General features: G+C 34.5%; 1 protein-coding gene across 4 annotated transcripts in view; it reads left to right on the plus strand.

Moving 5' to 3' along the window:
- Positions 1 to 16880, plus strand: part of LOC119068835 — a 37716-nt gene extending 20836 nt beyond the window's left edge. The window contains exons 2-12 of one of the 4 annotated variants that reach the window (XM_037172620.1): positions 6619 to 7133; positions 7202 to 7321; positions 7483 to 7566; positions 12047 to 12155; positions 12247 to 12370; positions 12473 to 12608; positions 12880 to 12942; positions 15096 to 15363; positions 15431 to 15599; positions 15668 to 15968; positions 16085 to 16880. In XM_037172620.1, the coding sequence (XP_037028515.1) occupies positions 6644 to 7133; positions 7202 to 7321; positions 7483 to 7566; positions 12047 to 12155; positions 12247 to 12370; positions 12473 to 12608; positions 12880 to 12942; positions 15096 to 15363; positions 15431 to 15599; positions 15668 to 15968; positions 16085 to 16203 (1983 nt within the window). In that variant the 5' untranslated portion in view covers positions 6619 to 6643 and the 3' untranslated portion in view covers positions 16204 to 16880. The remainder of the gene's footprint in view (positions 1 to 6618; positions 7134 to 7201; positions 7322 to 7482; positions 7567 to 12046; positions 12156 to 12246; positions 12371 to 12472; positions 12609 to 12879; positions 12943 to 15095; positions 15364 to 15430; positions 15600 to 15667; positions 15969 to 16084) is intronic. The other 3 variants (XM_037172621.1, XM_037172622.1, XM_037172623.1) reach the window with 3 other exon arrangements.
- The last annotated feature ends 483 nt before the right edge of the window (positions 16881 to 17363 follow it).

The raw sequence follows: 17363 nt of genomic DNA on the forward strand, positions 1-17363 counted from the left end.
AATTTTTTTCTGCTGTTGTTGATTTAATTAAAAGCATATTGCATTGGTGTGGTTCAAAATTTGCACAGCATTATTATCGATCATTGTTGTTGGAATAAAAATGTTAACAAAATGCTTCTATCCTATTTCAGCTTAATTCAATGGACATTGAATTCTTTCAGAATTCAGATTAGAATATAAATTACTCGTTAACCTCCTTATGCGATTTGAACTTATCAATTGTATGGGAACAAAAATGGTTTACATTTTGTTCTGGTATTGGCCGGGCGAGTTGCATAATTTTGTATGCGTAATGAATTTTGGTTTAATTTTGTTATGTTGATTTTTTTTGTTGGTTATGTAAAGAAAAACGCCGTTTCGATTGACCCACCGCGGAAATAACTTCACAGAACATGTCTGCACTGTGAAACGATAAAACATGAAACATTTTTCGTCTAGTCGCACATCAATGCTGGAACATTTTGTCGTTGCGATGGCAAAATTTTCGACAGTCTACGACATGGTGCACCAGCAAAAAAACATCACATTATTCATGAACACATTTAAACAGACAAATTTTTCTTCCTGTGAAATTCTGTTGGATTTTATTTACTTTTTTCAAAATGAAAAAAACACAAAAATTTCACACCAATGTTTTTTTGGAATTATTTGGTACAGACCAGACACTAGTCTCGTATATCACATACGTCTCTTAAAATATTGTTAATACAACAGAAAAAAGAACTAAAATTGCAACTTATCAGAACGTACAGTAAGCGTCAGTGGAATTTAGACATGAATTTGCTTCAGCTGTTTCTCAGCTGGTCAAATAAACAAAACTATACTCTTACGACTTTACGTTCTTACCAACAACATACGCATGTGACTATTTTAACCCCGTATATGAAAGAACTTTTGTTTGTATAAAAAGACCAGCTGAAAAACATCTGAGGTAACATGTCTAAATTTCACTGACGTTAACTGTATGTTCAGAAAACTGAAACAGATATTACCTTCTGGGGGAAATACAATAGTACACATTTATGTAATGTGACAAAAGAACTTATAATCTGTTTACTGAACAGAGAATCTGTTTACTGAACAGAGAATCTGTTTACTGAAAGATGAACGACAAGAGAATCTGTTTACTGAACAGAGAATCTGTTTACTGAACAGAGAATTTTTACTGAACAGAGAATCTGTTTACTGAACAGAGAATTGTTTACTGAACAGAGAATCTGTTTACTGAACAGAGAATCTGTTTACTGAACAGAGAATCTGTTTACTGAACAGAGAATCTGTTTACTGAACGGTCTGTTTACTGAACAGAGAATCTGTTTACTGGAACAGAGAATCTGTTTACTGAACAGGTAGAATCTGTTTACTGAACAGAGAATCTGCTTGTTTACTCGGAACGGCGCGGAACTGTTTATCGAACACAGGAATCTGTTTATTGAACAGTGAATCTCACCAGTTAATCCTCCTGTTTGTAAAATTAAGTCTGTCAGTTGTAGTCTTTAGTTTTAAGTTAAGTCAAGTATTAGAAAAGGTTTTTGTCTAGTTTTCCTTTCGCCCTCTCGCTCGTCAGTCGCCATTTATATAAATAACTAACACATTAACGCTGAATTAAGTTGAAAAGCCGTCCTTAGGCTAAACACTTACTGGCAAGTGAAATATTATTATTATATTCGTCATTTGTATTTTTTTGAATAATAAAGTTCGTTAAGTTGAACAGAGAAACTGTATATTGGACCAGAATCTGTTTACTGAACAGAGAATATGTTTACTGAACAGAGAATCTGTTTACTGGACACAGAATCTGTTTACTGGACACAGAATCTGTTTACTGGACAGAGAATCTGTTTATCGAACGCAGAAACTGTTATTATCGAACACAGAATCTGTTTATCGAACACAGAAACTGTTTATCGAACACAGAATCTGTTTATTGAACAGATAAACTGTATATTGGACAGAGAATCTGTTTACTGAACAGAGAATTTGTTTATCAAACGCAGAAACTGTTTATCGAACACAGAAACTGTTTATCGAACACAGAATCTGTTTATTGAACAGATAAACTGTATATTGGACACAAAATATGTTTACTGAACAGATAATCTGTTTACTGGACAGAGAATCTGTTTACTGGACGAGAATCTGTTTACTGAACGGAGAATCTGTTTACTGGACACAGAATCTGTTTACTGGACACAGAATCTGTTTACTGAACAGAGAATCTGTTTACTGGACACATAATCTGTTTGCTGGACAGATAATCTGTTTACTGACAGAGAATCTGTTTACTCGGACAGATAATCTGTTTACTGGACAGATAATCTGTTTACTGGACAGATAATCTGTTTACTGGACACAGAATCTGTTTACTGGACAGAGAATCTGTTTACTGGACAGAGAATCTGTTTACTGAACACAGGATTTGTTTATTGAACACAGAAACTGTTTATCGAACACAGAATCTGTTTATTGAACACAGAAACTATTTTATGGCTATTTCCTATCAGTTAGGATTGCTGTGATAAATTTTATTACGTACATCCCAACATAACATATTCGTTCATCGAATAATTCACTCAAATCGTTATTATTTTTCACATAAATCGAATTCTAAATCCGCATTCCGCATCTTTACTGCATATGATTTTAATCTACCAACTGGTTGAGTTAAACGTTCATTAATAAATTTTCCCGAAATTGCCGCTTAAATCTTACGTTTAAGACTCTGTTTTTCATACTATTAAATCAACACAGGTTATATACACAGAATCATCAAATTTATTGATTTACGCATCTCTCATTAAAATCGCACTTAATCCACCTTCTCGATTACCTCTTAATTGACTTGTTAAACTCACTAATTGAATAAAATAAACAGAAAGTCTGGCAATACGTATCATCATCATGACATCACATCATCATCACCTCTTTCCACGATATAAAAAAAGTGATAGTCAATTACTGAAAACGAGCTGACTGAAAGGCAATTCAAACAAATAAGTACCCATAAAACATGAATGTGATACAAATATTTATAAATAAACCGGTGACTCATCGGAGAATAACCAATGTCTTTTTTGTATATATTTTTTTGAATGAGTAAGTGTGTGCATGAGCAAAAATTACATTAGCATTACAACGGAATAAGTGTCAGTTACGAACCAGATGATTAAACTTTTTTCTAAAGAAACTAATCATCATAATACGTGGTGGTTTTCTCTGTCTCTCTTTTTCGCCATAAATTTTATTTATCAAATTCGTTCTGATAATTTTTTGGGTGTAAATTCGATATATACAAAAAAAAAACGTTGTTTTTTTTAATATCGGTGGTATCGAAGTTCAAACAATTCGTTTTGCTTTATTTTTGGTTTCATTGCTTTTCGTTTGACCTCATGCATAACAAATTTTATCGCAAAAAAGTGTAATTAAAATAAATTTCAAATAATTTTTCGTTGATAAAAACTTGAATTCTGTGTGTTTTTTTCGTGAATATTGAAATGATTACAGTTTTATGAGTTTAACCTCGAAGTTTACTGTTTGCATTTTACAACGAAAAATTGCGGTTTGTCAGTCAGTTAGGTATTAGTGATAATGAAAAAAGATTTTATTATTTGTCAAATTACCAACATTATGTAAGGCAAGATATGCTTGACATTTTGCTTCGCACCATCGAATGATAAAATTTGTTTTAGAATTTTTACAGAATGAAATAGTTTTTACAGCGAACAACAATCTCATTTTGTTACACTGTTTCTATCCAGCGAAGTACAATTGCAAGTAGGAAGAGTAAATGAAGTACCAGTGTTTCGTATGCTCTTACCAGGAATTACCTGGAATTTTTTGTCGGTAATTTCGATAATTTTGTCAGTCACTTTATCATTAATTTCGGTGACGTCAGTATTTCTGTCAGTAATTAATTACCAATAATAGGCTCTGGGCGTAGCTTCTCGTAGCGTTCGTAACTTTAAGAATTCGTAACTTGACATTGAGTTACGAAAATACGAGAATCGTCACCCTGGCTCTAGTAAATGTTAGTTGAGGTATTTGGTAACATAGGCATCGAAATGCCTCTATGTCCTATGCTCAGTCATAGTCTAATTCAAACAATGTTTTTTTGGCTATCAGAAGCGATAAGCACTCAGCTTCCAACGAAAAATCCTACGTGCACAATGAATAGTTGTTATTCATTTTCGTTGATCATTCATTAAATGTATGCAATGTATGTAAATGCAAAAAGATATGACTAACTTTCTAGAGGTCGATCACTTCTTTGCCACTGACGCCATGTGATTGAGATGAGACTGAGATGTGGTATTTTTGAACCGCATTTTAAATTAAAAATCATCGAAAGATGCATCTAATTCTCTACACAGAAACTAATTCTCAGATCGGAACAGTGCAGGACTTGATTTATGTTAGAGAATTTTAATAAACAAATTTCAGAATTTTTTCGGAATTTCTCTACACTTTTTCAGAATTTTTAGAATTGAAATTCGAAATTCTCTAAAATAAGCCCTGTAACCCGGAAAGTCAATGTTGTACTGGAGAATCTGTATGCAAAAATGAAATAATTAAAAACACTTAATACTCAGGTCAGTTCGAGCTATTTAAGTTTAGGTTTTCGTGAATCTGTTTTAGTTGGATCTGACCAGGAAAGTACTGATGAAAAACCAAATTCAGTTAATCTGACTAGGTATGCCACGAAATTTGATTACCTGAATCTGAAATCAGTTTATTCAGTTTTCAGATCAGGTCAGGTTCCGCACATTAGAAGCAATTGAATGCAGTTGCATATAGAGAATGATGGTCATCTGTCTTTTACAGCCATGTCCAATGTCCATCATTCCACTCACTTTCGCATCTTTCCGGACATATACATTATGCAAGGACGAGAGATCTTGAACCAGTATTCATATGGTCATAATGTCTCGGTCATATCTTTACAATACCTGAGGCGAGAAATATTTTTTCTGGTAGATATCGTTTGAGCATTAGTGTACATTTTCGTCAGCTTACTTCATAGCAGGGACTATTTTTAGGAAAACATTTTCCAATAATTTTTTCATATTTTCCCGAAAATATTTTTTTGGAAAATATGGGAAAAGGTTGGAAAATCTGCGAACATGTTTTCCCAAAAATAGTTCGTGCATCGTAGCGAAATGAATTTAGTATAAAAATGGCATTTTGTTAAAAATTTCACTCAATTGTGTGACGGTTAACCTTCATGTTGATACCAATCTGTATCATGTAAGCCGACTAATATTACCTGTAATCGATAGAACCCTACTGTCGTACAAAGACATAAGTTCCATAACAAACAAATTTTGCCTAAGGTAGTGCAGCGATACGACATAGGTTTCATGCCGGGGCTTTATGATGGATTGATATGCGCTGCATAGTTTATAACGAATATTTGTGTGTGTGCTATTTCTAGCTTCGAGTACTTGAACAAAAAATCTTTCGCTTTTTACGAATAAGAGATAAATATGTATCCAACGGCAGTAAAAGAGAAGATCCGTTGGAATGTTTGATTTGAAAGTTTAACTTCTTTTGATACATATTTCCTTAAATATGAACATCATTAATCACACGTTCGTTATAAAGTAGGTCCATTAATACAAAATAAATTACACATTTTGTGAGAAACATGCGTCTATAAGTGTATTATCGCCTCACGTCTCATCTTTCTCGAAAGCAGCAAACAGTCTGTGTTGCGTCTCTTTAAACACTGTTGCTGTTGTGAAGTTCTCTTTATTTTTTTGGCCCAACAGCAAAATTAATTAATTAGACGAATGCTTGCGTCCAATACAAAGCTATTATGTATATGAAAAAAGTACGCTACATTACAAAACCATCGTCTGTACAATAAATCAGTCAACCGAATCGATTAAAAATATTATTTCGTGATGATTCATTTATACATTGTACGCGGAGAATAAAATGAAATAAATTACACACATTTAATGGTACATATATATATGCAGAGTATTGTAATACACAATTGGAAAGAGTAAATATTCAAATCAGTCAAACGATTAAATAAGTCTTCAGCTAATGATTTTTCACAAAATTTATGTCTGGCTTTCATGAGGATGTGATTGAAACTAAACCAAGTCAATAAAACATCGACGTTCGAACGCAAGATTTGGTCGATTTTTTCTTTGCTATCTATATGTACACTACCTGCTATAAAAATGGTATAACCAGCTGATTTCCGTGCATTATTTTTTATTCTTTCATGCCGATACATAGAACAATTATGGAGAGCAATAGAGACAACTGAATTGTTAAGTTTATTTTGCGTTTGGTAGCGATATCACTAGTGAAATTATTCTATTTCATGTTTTATTAGGTCACATCGAAAGTTTTGCCATATTTCTTTATTGTTTGATATAATTTAAGGGTTTCGTAAAAGAATTCTTTCAGTTTGTACTCTTTTTAATGTATACACGGTTGTTGGAATGTCGGAAGGGGAATACCTATTTAAAGAAATGAATAGAGACTAAAGCAACGTTTGATTGTTGTTGTAATCACCAGGCAATAAATTATAACTTTTATGCAATGCACACGAGCGTTATTCAATTTAGCAACCCTGCTGATGTTATTTTTGTTTTCTTTCAGAAATCACAAGCCACCGTTAAACGACATGGCAACCTCACTCCCACCACCGCCACCTCCAAAGCCAGTAAAGCCAAATCAGAAAATATCAAACAACCATGTCAGTAATCACACAAACAATCACAACGGCAACAATAACGGTACTAGTTGTGTACCACCATTGGAAGAGGAAAAAGTTGTGATGACACCACGCGGAAAGACCTCAAATTCAACGATAATTCTGATCGAACGAAAGCTGGTCGAAGAAATCGGCGACAGACAGCATGTGGCTGGTGGCGATCATACGGGAATCATCATAAACAAGGATGCACTGAAAGATCAAAAGTCTCTGCAAGTGGCGCCACAACTGAGCCTAGAGTTTCGGGTGTTTTTGGTGAGCTCGCACACGGGAGAACATTCACAGGAGTCCAGATCGTTGCGGTTTTGGTTTCGGCCGTGGCTAACGGATGGCGATAAGCAGGCTCAGGTGGCACAAGATTTCTTCCGCGAATTGGTTAGCCCGAAAGAATTTCCACGAGGTAATTTGTGAAATTTAACTGGAAGGGAATCGGTAGGACGAAATTATCGCGAAATTTTCTGTCTCAAGATTACATCGGTTTCATCAAGAAAATTATGAAATTAATGCAGAAAGGATACAATGAAATCCAGGGACTAGAAATTGAGTTGCGCATTCTCGAACAAACATCGGCTCCGCCATCGAGACCACGTAAGTTTTGTTTGCTTTTCTTACCTGACCGAATTAAATATAAAAATTTTCATGCTCAATTTCAACTCTTTCTTCCTGAACTCTATAATTGAAAATCGAAAACGAAAACAAAAAAAATTAAACCAAAACCAAATCACACACATTCACTTCTAACCCCCCAGCGAGAGACGGTTATTTTATATTTTGCTACGGTGACTGTAATCGCAAGTATGAAGAAGCGTTAGCGGCTAGGTCGGCTAACACAGGTGACAGTTTGATGAAGAAATTTTGGCTTGAACTGTATAACAGGCAATATAAATATTGAATTTATTGTGAATCAAAGTTTGGAAATTTAATTTTTGTATGTTATGTGGCTTGGTCAACGTTTCATTTCATTACAAAAACGTGTTTCAATAAAAATCATTTAACAAAACAGAATAACATCATCTATGTACTTTAATTCCGTTATTGTATAATTACGCCGTACACTGTACTTAGCATCTTAAAAACATTTTTATTTTCATTTTTGTTTTTATATTTGTTTTGTTGGTAAAAACACTCGTTTTCGTTTTATTTGTTATTTTGTTTATTGATTGTTTTCGACTGCGTGTGGTTTATGTTTGTTGTTCTATCATGACTCTCTTGGCTGAAAATAACATCGTCCCCAGATGCTTTGCGATCTTAAGGACACAGACTAACAATATCTATTCTGACCACAAGTCTGATTCATACAAGACGTTCTCATTCCGTAAAATATGTTACAAGAAACTCAACACAACAGTCCAATGAAACAATTTTTACTCAATGTAGAACAAGAAGTTTACTGATGTCTGACGTGCCCATTTATTACCGTACAAGGGACTGATGGTAACGATAACTTATACTTGGATTGCCTTGAATATTATTGGAAAGAATATAATCGGCCTGACACATAATCAATAGCTAATTTTGCAATAAAACGACAAAACTAATTTCCTCGAATCGATTAGACTTCTTGAAACGAACACACGAATATTCATGAATCTCAAATGCATATGACGTCAACGAAAATATAAAATTTATTAGCAAAATTTCGAGGCTTCCACGTTCATATTCTGAATATTATTTTTATGTATAAAACATTTATATACTTCGGCCCGTTCGTATACAGCTACATTTCGTTGACTGTTGTATTGTTTGTTCAATTAAAATCAGTTTTGGAGGTCATACGAACACGAAAGTGAGAAAGAGCTTTACCTATTTATGGTTGCATTGAAGTTCATTTCATGTCGAAGAAATTGAATTTTTTTTTTCATTCGTTGAATTGTGGCGCTGATAGTGGATGCGATTATCGAAGAAACAATTCCGAGCCATATCTCAATTTGTTGAAATTAACATTGGATGAATGCTTAACATTCTAGTAATCCGAATCATGTATCCAAATGTGACCTCATCATTGTAAATTGTTTTCAATAAATGACATCAGCCCCCTTAGAGTAATTATACCTAGAGAGAAAATTTCGAACAAAATTACGTAAAATATGTGGTCCCAACATGAAATGCGAAATGTTTATTGGTATATGTGTTTCCCTCTTAATTAAGAGGGCAAATTGAACTATCAACGGCGAAATAGCGTCATCGCATACATGTATTGGTGTAAAATTATACGAAATGTGTATCTTGTACAAACTGATGTTGGGACCACATTTCGTCGTACAAATTTCCTCTCTAGGTATAATTACTCTTTTTTTTATTAAAGTAAGCCGCTCTACTAGCGTAGAGCACGCACGGGGGCCTCCCATAATTACTCTTAGTCAGCCCCCTTGAAGACAAATTATCCCAAAAATTCTCGTTCAGAATTTACGTATCTACACTCAGCGATTAACTTCAATTCTTTAATGTTGTGCAACGACAATTAATTTTTAGAACTGAACCAGGTTGTTGAACTTAAATGTGGGCGCACAAATTAAACGTATTTTTTTGCGCTAATTTTTCTCACGTTTGTGCATTTATCTGTAATAGAAGAAAAACGACTGGATAGTTTCGTCTATTGGCAACTAATTGTTACAAAAACAACAACGAGATTATCTTCCAGATGTTCAAATTAACCTTTAACCTTTCACAACGGACTAGTTGCAATATAATCATTGACTAATGTCCGATAAAAAATCTTTTACTTCATACTGTTTAAACATTCACTTTGCTATAAAAAAAACCACATTATACTGAGGTTAGAGCTCATTTTTATTGTTGATATGTCGACAACAGATGATTTGCCGATTCTAAAACGTTGGGATTTCCATTAAGTTTTTCCTTAAAACAATTAAGCAATTAAAATTTCATTTATTTAACAACACAAAATCACCAGTTGTTACTCCATACGAACTCTTTATGTATCATTCTGTCGATCATCAATTAACTAACTCACAGTAAATGACTTACGGTCATGGGTGTAATTAGTTCATTTATAATTAAATTGGAATCATGGTATTACACCTAATCATACCGAGTCTTTGAACTTTAAATTACCGTATTTGAACTTTCGCCATGCTTTTATATGGTATAGTTCATGCAGGTGCTTTAATCAGTCTGACTTTCATATCGACAAATTTCTGTACTTTTTTTTGTGTGTGTCTTTCTTATAATACTGGATCGATACGTACTTGTTTACTTTATGACTAGCGGATTCCATGAAAACGCTGGTGTCGACAAGATATATATGTTTATGTTGACATTCGGGATAATTTTGCTGATAAATGGCTACGAAAATTATCAATGATGTAGGAATATTATTTTTGTTAACGCTTGCTAAGAGGCTTTTTCAGCGAACGAGCCGTAGGCGAGTTCTGGAATCGAGCTCGTTAAAAAAGCGTCTTAGCATAAGTTAGGAACAACGTTTTGTTTATAGTGTGTCGGAAATGAGCGACCAAGTCGCGATATTTTGACACTATATGAACAAAATGCTTTTTCATATGTACGGTGTTATCAACCTTATTATCTCCAATCAAAAGACAATGTGAAAATGATGTTTTGTTGACTCCTCGCCTGTTCGGAGGAGAACTGCCTTCTGCCTTCTTGCTTTGACAGGGTAGGAAATAGAAATTTTCTCCTCCGACCTTCTAACTTTGATTTTGCTCTAAAAAATGGCTATACAAATTGATGCTTTCGTTTTGTAAACAGTTAATCACACCATACACACATATATGGTTAACACTAGTCATACAAGTTGGAATTTCCTATTTTATACCCTCGGTAAACAAATAACTTTTGTAGGTCCGACTAAAATTCTTTAAGCGCTAAATTTAGAATTCACAAAGAAAGCTCCACCTCCCACATAATTTACGGATTTCGAATGGAATTTAGATTGCGCTTCCAACATTGTTTGCAAATTCGTAATAAATTATGTGGTACATGGAAACCAATTATGAAAGCTTTGGGTATCACGTGTGGAAATTCACGCTATCCGCGCTATCCTGGATACCGGGAAGTTTTCAGAAAAATTCTTTAGATACCGGGAAATCGGGAAAAATATGTGGCGAATATGTGGGAAAAATCAAATTTACGATTTTAGATACCAGGAAATTTGACTCGGATACCGGGAAGAAAACAAAATTTCCACACGCGTTGGCAAGCACATCTACTACTTCACTTGATATCAGTACTTTCTACCTGCTGAAACCAAATCATTTGGCTCATCATGTATTTCTCTTATTGATTTGTTTGTCGTCGTTGTCGATGACATATGATATAGCCGTCCGTAAAAGGTTTTTAATTCGGTAAATAGGAACGTATTGCCGTGTTGAAAATGTAACAGTGGCGGACTTTCCTGTTACCCATTCTGACACAAATATAATTCCGTTAGAGAAAACGACTCTGTCGTTCTACCATAGTCAAGTGTTGGCAGCTAATAATTCCGCCTATCTAGACTGTTTTCGTTTAGTATTTAGGCATGGGCGATAATGAAAATGATTATCGAAAATTATCAAAAAAATATCGATAATCGGTAAATATTGATATTTTGATAATTATCAAGATATCGATAATTCGATATATCGATATTTCGGTCCGAAAATCCGATATTTATCGATATATTCCGATATATCGGTATATTATCATGAATTTTCAGATAAATATCAAAATATCGATATTTTGATAATTATCGAATTTCGATATTTTGATAATTATCGATAATTATTAAATTATCGATAACGATATGATTAATCGATTATCGATAATTTCTTTCGATTGATATTATCGATAATTTTGAACGCCTCCCATCCCTATTAGTATTTCAAATCGATAGTTCCTTTATAAACAGCTTTGTATTGACCAGAAATAACAGATTCCTAACCAAATAGCTTCTCTCTTATTTTATTGTCTCAAAAATGTTTAGAGAAATAAATTAAATAAATAAACAGAACCGCGTCTTTATTGACGATAAGGGTATAATATCCTTACCACTAACTAACTGTCTCAAATCAAAAATGATATATCAGACAAGCAAAATGCATGATAGCTTTTCCAGCCAACAAACAAGTAATAAAATTTTAAAACTAACAATCTCACGACACTGTCGTTTTGTCTGCGTTGGAAATTAACAACAATGAATCTGATTGTTCCTGTTTAGTCTAATTGATAAATTTGTCTGAACGATTTAAATTAGCTGTGATTTGTGAGTCCCATGTGTAATCGGGCATTAAGTCATCGTTCATGGTCTTTTGTTTTGCACTTGAAGACGATTAATTTTCTTTGTTTCTTTTCATTTAGTCTCCTACGAAGATTCTCAATTTGAAGTTATACCGCTGACGCAAGAGAAAGTATTGGAACTAATTGAACAAGCATATCCAAATCCAATTACACCGGAAGATTTAGCACGGTAGTTAAAAATCACTTTTGATTGATTATATACGAACTCATTAAATTAACAAAAAAATTGTTCCACACACAAAAAAAAATGGAAATTTTAGCGATCATGGCTGGTCCGAAGAAGAAGTGTTACAGATAATGCTCTCACTGAAAAGCCGTGGTGTCATTAAGTCAATGGAATTCAATTCATTCACTCGAATTCATCATGAAGATACGGAAATTAAGGTAAATTGATTGATCATCGAGTGAATAGAGATCTGTTTTGATTGCACCGGTGTTATTCATAATTTGTTATTGTTGTTGTGGTTTTCTTTGTTTGCTATTTAGGTGGTGAAACAAATGCCAACCATAGCCTCGAATAAGCAGCCAACAATCGCTATCATAACAGCACAATACTGTGAAAAATTGGCAGTCGACGCAATGTTGGAAAATAAAGAAACATTTGTTCGATACACAACAGTCGGTAAGTGTTTCATTTTCTAAGTTTTTTCTTATTTTATTTTTCTCAAATATTTTATTTATATGCCTGAGTATCGTGATGAATAACTTATTACTATTAGATGAAAACTGGAATAGATTTAGTTGTGGATGGAGTATCACAAAAAAAATTTATTTGAATTTTATTTTCTAAACCTAACTACCAAATAATGCATGGACCGTATTTTGATAACAAAACTTTTGTTTCCAAATTTTTTTCTATCCCATCGTCGTGTCATGTTACTGAAACTATGTAGGTACATCCCCTGAAAAAGACATAAATGGTTTGCATAGACGAAGACAAAAACAGAAACGTTTTGGTAAGATCATTTTCCTATTGTCGATGTGTTGAAAAGAAAAGCAATCGATCGTTTCAGAATAGACAAGCGACTACGACATTTAAAAGTGGTCGGATCTGATAAAAAAAAAAGATTTCTGAAACGGTTTACTGGACCAGAGAAGCTGAATTACAAAGAAGTGCATTTTAAGGTCTTGTCTCATACTGATTTTCGTTCAAAATGTCAACCATATTCGACCACAAATCGGGCCAAAAAGGCAACATTTTCTGCCCACGGTTTTCTAATTTGGTTTATCTAGGCCATAAAGATTTATTCTCATCGCGGAAATGAACATATTTGTATCTACAGTAGTAATATCTATTGAACACTGAACTTTTCGGATACATTCTTCAACGATTTCTTATTGTGAATAATAAATGAATAAACTCGTTGGACTCGTGTCAAAGAATTTCACCCGGTAGCTTTACGTTCATTGAATCTCCCATAGATTTGTAATCTTCTTTAAATTTCTTTACATAAACAACGATAAGAAAGACATTTGTCCTGCGGATTTTACCCTAGAGTCCTAGAAAGACCCTAACGGGGATAGCCCTAGTATATATCTGAGCCTTCAAATATTGTGGAATGTCCAAATTGGTGACAAAATGAAGATATTGGAGACAAATGACGAATCTTCATTTTGACATCAACTTGGATTTTCTACAATGTGTGACGGCTGACATACACACTGAGACCCTTCTAGGGCTCAAAGGTAAAAGTCGTCGAACAAATGTTTTTCGTATCGGGTTATGCAACAATTCGGAATATAGGGTTCAGGACCTTAAAAGGGACACAAAATGACGTGGGGCAATGTTGACATCATCGGTATAATCACAGAATCTGATACTTCTGATGTTAAAAGTATTCTCGGACTCACATGTTCGATTAGAATCTTGTACTTCATTTGTTGCATCAAACATGTTGTTAAATAAATCCAATAATACCGAGAGCTCGTCGCTTATTTTTGCCGTCGTTGTCGCTACTCACTTCGAACAAACGTCTCCACCGCATGAGATACAAACATGCACTTTTTTGTAGTTCGTTGAATGGTCCAATGAAAATCACTGCCTTTTTCAAAATTTCATTTTTATGTTTTCAATTTGGGATTTACTTTCCTTCACGGGCATCATTTCTTTTTGTTTTTGATTTTAATTTTTAGCGATTTACGCACAACAATATATTCTTTGAATAAAATGCAACGATTTATGTATTTTGTGTAAAGTCTGGTGTTGGTTGGGAATTTTATTGTTGTTCTTGTCGATTAGAGAAGTTAATTATTTTGTCTTTGGTGACTGGTGATGCGCTGAACTATATTCGAAGTGTGGTGAGATTGCAGTTGGGAAATTACTCTTCATTAACAATGTCATCACACCGAAAATGCATGCTTTCCGTACAATTTTATCACTACCAGGCACATATGTGTGACCCGTAACGACATATAAGTCGTATGTTTGTATTTCTTTGAGTGAATCAGCTGGTAAAACATCCGAAGCAAATTTAGACACAAATTTGGATGACACTGACTGTATTGGAAAACATTTTCTTTAACACGACTATACGAACGAAATGCAGCATATCATACAGACAATCACACCGATTCGCAGATAAGAAGAAAAGAAAAAAATTCTTCGATTTCGTAAATGATTAACTGCATAGCAAACGGAGAGTTACACACCATTTACGTATTACTGTCCAATAAAATTGACAGGCTACTTGCATGTAAAATTTATCATTCCACACGTCAATCACCCATCCATAAGAGTATGGTTAATGAGTTGGGTATATGTTTGTATTTTGCCTCTGCTTGTTGATTGATACACACCTGTTTGTTTGCACTGCATATGGAAGTCGTTTGCTGTTGAGAAACGTGAACAAAACATTTACTTCTAGATGGATGGCACAGTGTATCCAATGTGGTTCACTTTATTAATAATAATATTCCAACCACAGGAGCATCCGTGAACGCAGAATTTTTAATATGAAAGCACGCAAAACGTTAATCATTTATTTCAGTCACTCATTTTATCACTATTCCCTTGTTGAACTAATTGCACACAATCCATTTGTAAATAATTTCTCATTCGGCTGTAGTCTCATCAATCAAACGAACGCTCAAACATTTCTCTTTTGTCTAGGCGAATCGAACGTGTACACACTTGGTAATATCGGTGCTCATCGCATCGTAAGCACAAAACTACCCTCTGTGGGTAATACGAGAGAATCAATGACTGCAGCCGGCAATACAACGACAAGATTGTTGGGAACGTTCCAAAAAGTCGACTATGTGTTCATCGTTGGCGTTGCTGGCGGTGTACCACATTACACTGATTTCAAGAAACATGTTCGATTGGGCGATGTCGTTGTGTCGCATGTGGATCACAGCAGAACGTCAATGATGAATGGGTAAGTAAGGTTTTGGGAAGAGAGAATGAGTCCCTCTTTTCACACGTATTTTCAATTTTATGTGCAGAAATTCAACATCAAAAGATAAGCCATACGTGTACGTGTACAGCAACGGTGAGGAGCAACGTACATATCATCCGGTGAATGCTTGTCTCCAAGAAATTGGCAAACATTTACAATCGGCAATCAAGAAGCCATGGGAAACCTATCTCAAAGAAGGTTTAATGCATCTTCAGGTAACCGACAGAAATTGAATTCACGTACAGACGAACCTTTACAATAAAATATATTTTTTTGTGTCCAGGAACGAACCGAAAATGATTTCACAAGACCTGCAGCAAATACCGACAAACTGTATATGAATATCGGCAACCGGGATGTCATTGAAGTGGCTCATCCAATATCCAATGAAGACACAACGGATGGACCATTATCGAATCGCTTGCATTTAGGACCGATCGGATCTGGCAAAGATTTGGTTCGATCGGACACGTCACGGATCGATTTTGCTAAGAAATATGGTCTGCTAGCGACGGACGTTGAAATGAGCTCAGTCTTGGATAGTATAATTGGAAACTGTAGGGAAAGTTTCATTTTAGTGAAAGGTAAGTGTGGGTGAAGCTGGTGAAGTTCATTCAAAAGTTTAATGCACGATGGAGGACCATCGTCATGTAGTGTGTAGAACCTACATTCAAACCAACTATTTTTTTCCAATTTCAAGGTATCTCCGACTACAAAGATGGTTTGTCAACACGTAAATGGCAAAATTACGCATCGTTGGCCGCAGCTGCTGTCATGAAAAGTATTATCTGCGGAATGGATGCACCAACGAATGTTTAAACAACAAAAGGTTTGTTACAAACCAGTAACAAATTCACAAACGAGTTTCGGACTTAGATCGCAACTGGTGGAACATATTTTTCAATTTACATTCAGCTTCCTATCATTTTACATTTTACGATTACTAAATCTAGTTTTTATACCAAAATAATTCTTGATGTTGATGAGCAACGTTAAATTTTAATTTATTTAAAAGAAGAAATTGCTCTACCATACACACACATAAAATAGTAGAAGCAAGTTCGTAGTGTTAAGTTAACGTTAAAAATGAACTAATTCACACACAAAGAGATAGGCAACGAAAAACGTTTTAAGGGAAAAATTGAGTCGGTTAGGGAAATGTTTTGTTTTGCAAAATTCAATCGAAATTTTCACGTAACAATGTAGCACACACTTTTCGCATATTATAACAAGATTTTTACACGCAATTCTCACTAGATACAGACAGATTTTCGAAATGGAAAACTCATTTTTTTATCGGATTCATTTACCGTTTAGCAAAGTGTTTGATTTATCGAATGATTTTTGGAGAAATGTTCATTTTCGATGTCAAAACACGTCATTTTCAATCGATATACAATACTTAACCGTGTGTATATTTTGTACATTTATTTATTTTCGACTTAAAATATTTATATAAACAAAAAGAGAGAAATAAATGGATCAAGCAACAGAACGAATCGTTTTTTTGTGATATAGGTGAAGGAACACATATATGAGGTTTAATGTGCTGTTTGTGCGAGGAGGATGACCCAAACAATTGATCCCGACTTATAATTTTTTTCTATTAAATGCAGCCGTTTTACTGAGCACGGAGGCCATCGATTGGGCCCATTGTGCTAGCTGTAACGTTGGGTTAGTCACTTACTGGTGGTTCGAACCTCCCTGTACTTGCAATGAATTTCAGGATGCCCTTTGGATATAAGTTTTTAATCAGGTCATACCTGATAGTGTACCCACTTAAGTGAATCCTCCTTTTTGTTATAAAAGCCGGCCTTTAGCAGAGGAAGTGCTCAGCTGTATCCGTGTGGTGGCCACACAGATCGCAGCTTGGATCAGTTCTCTTTCCTATTGTAGCTAAGTGCTTGTTTTAATCTCGTTCGGCTGACGTTCAGTAGACATTTAGAGTTTCTTATACTAATCTTTATCCAGCTCTTTGC

Source organism: Bradysia coprophila, assembly GCF_014529535.1.
Source record: "Bradysia coprophila strain Holo2 chromosome X unlocalized genomic scaffold, BU_Bcop_v1 contig_20, whole genome shotgun sequence".
Lineage (NCBI taxonomy): Eukaryota > Metazoa > Arthropoda > Insecta > Diptera > Sciaridae > Bradysia > Bradysia coprophila.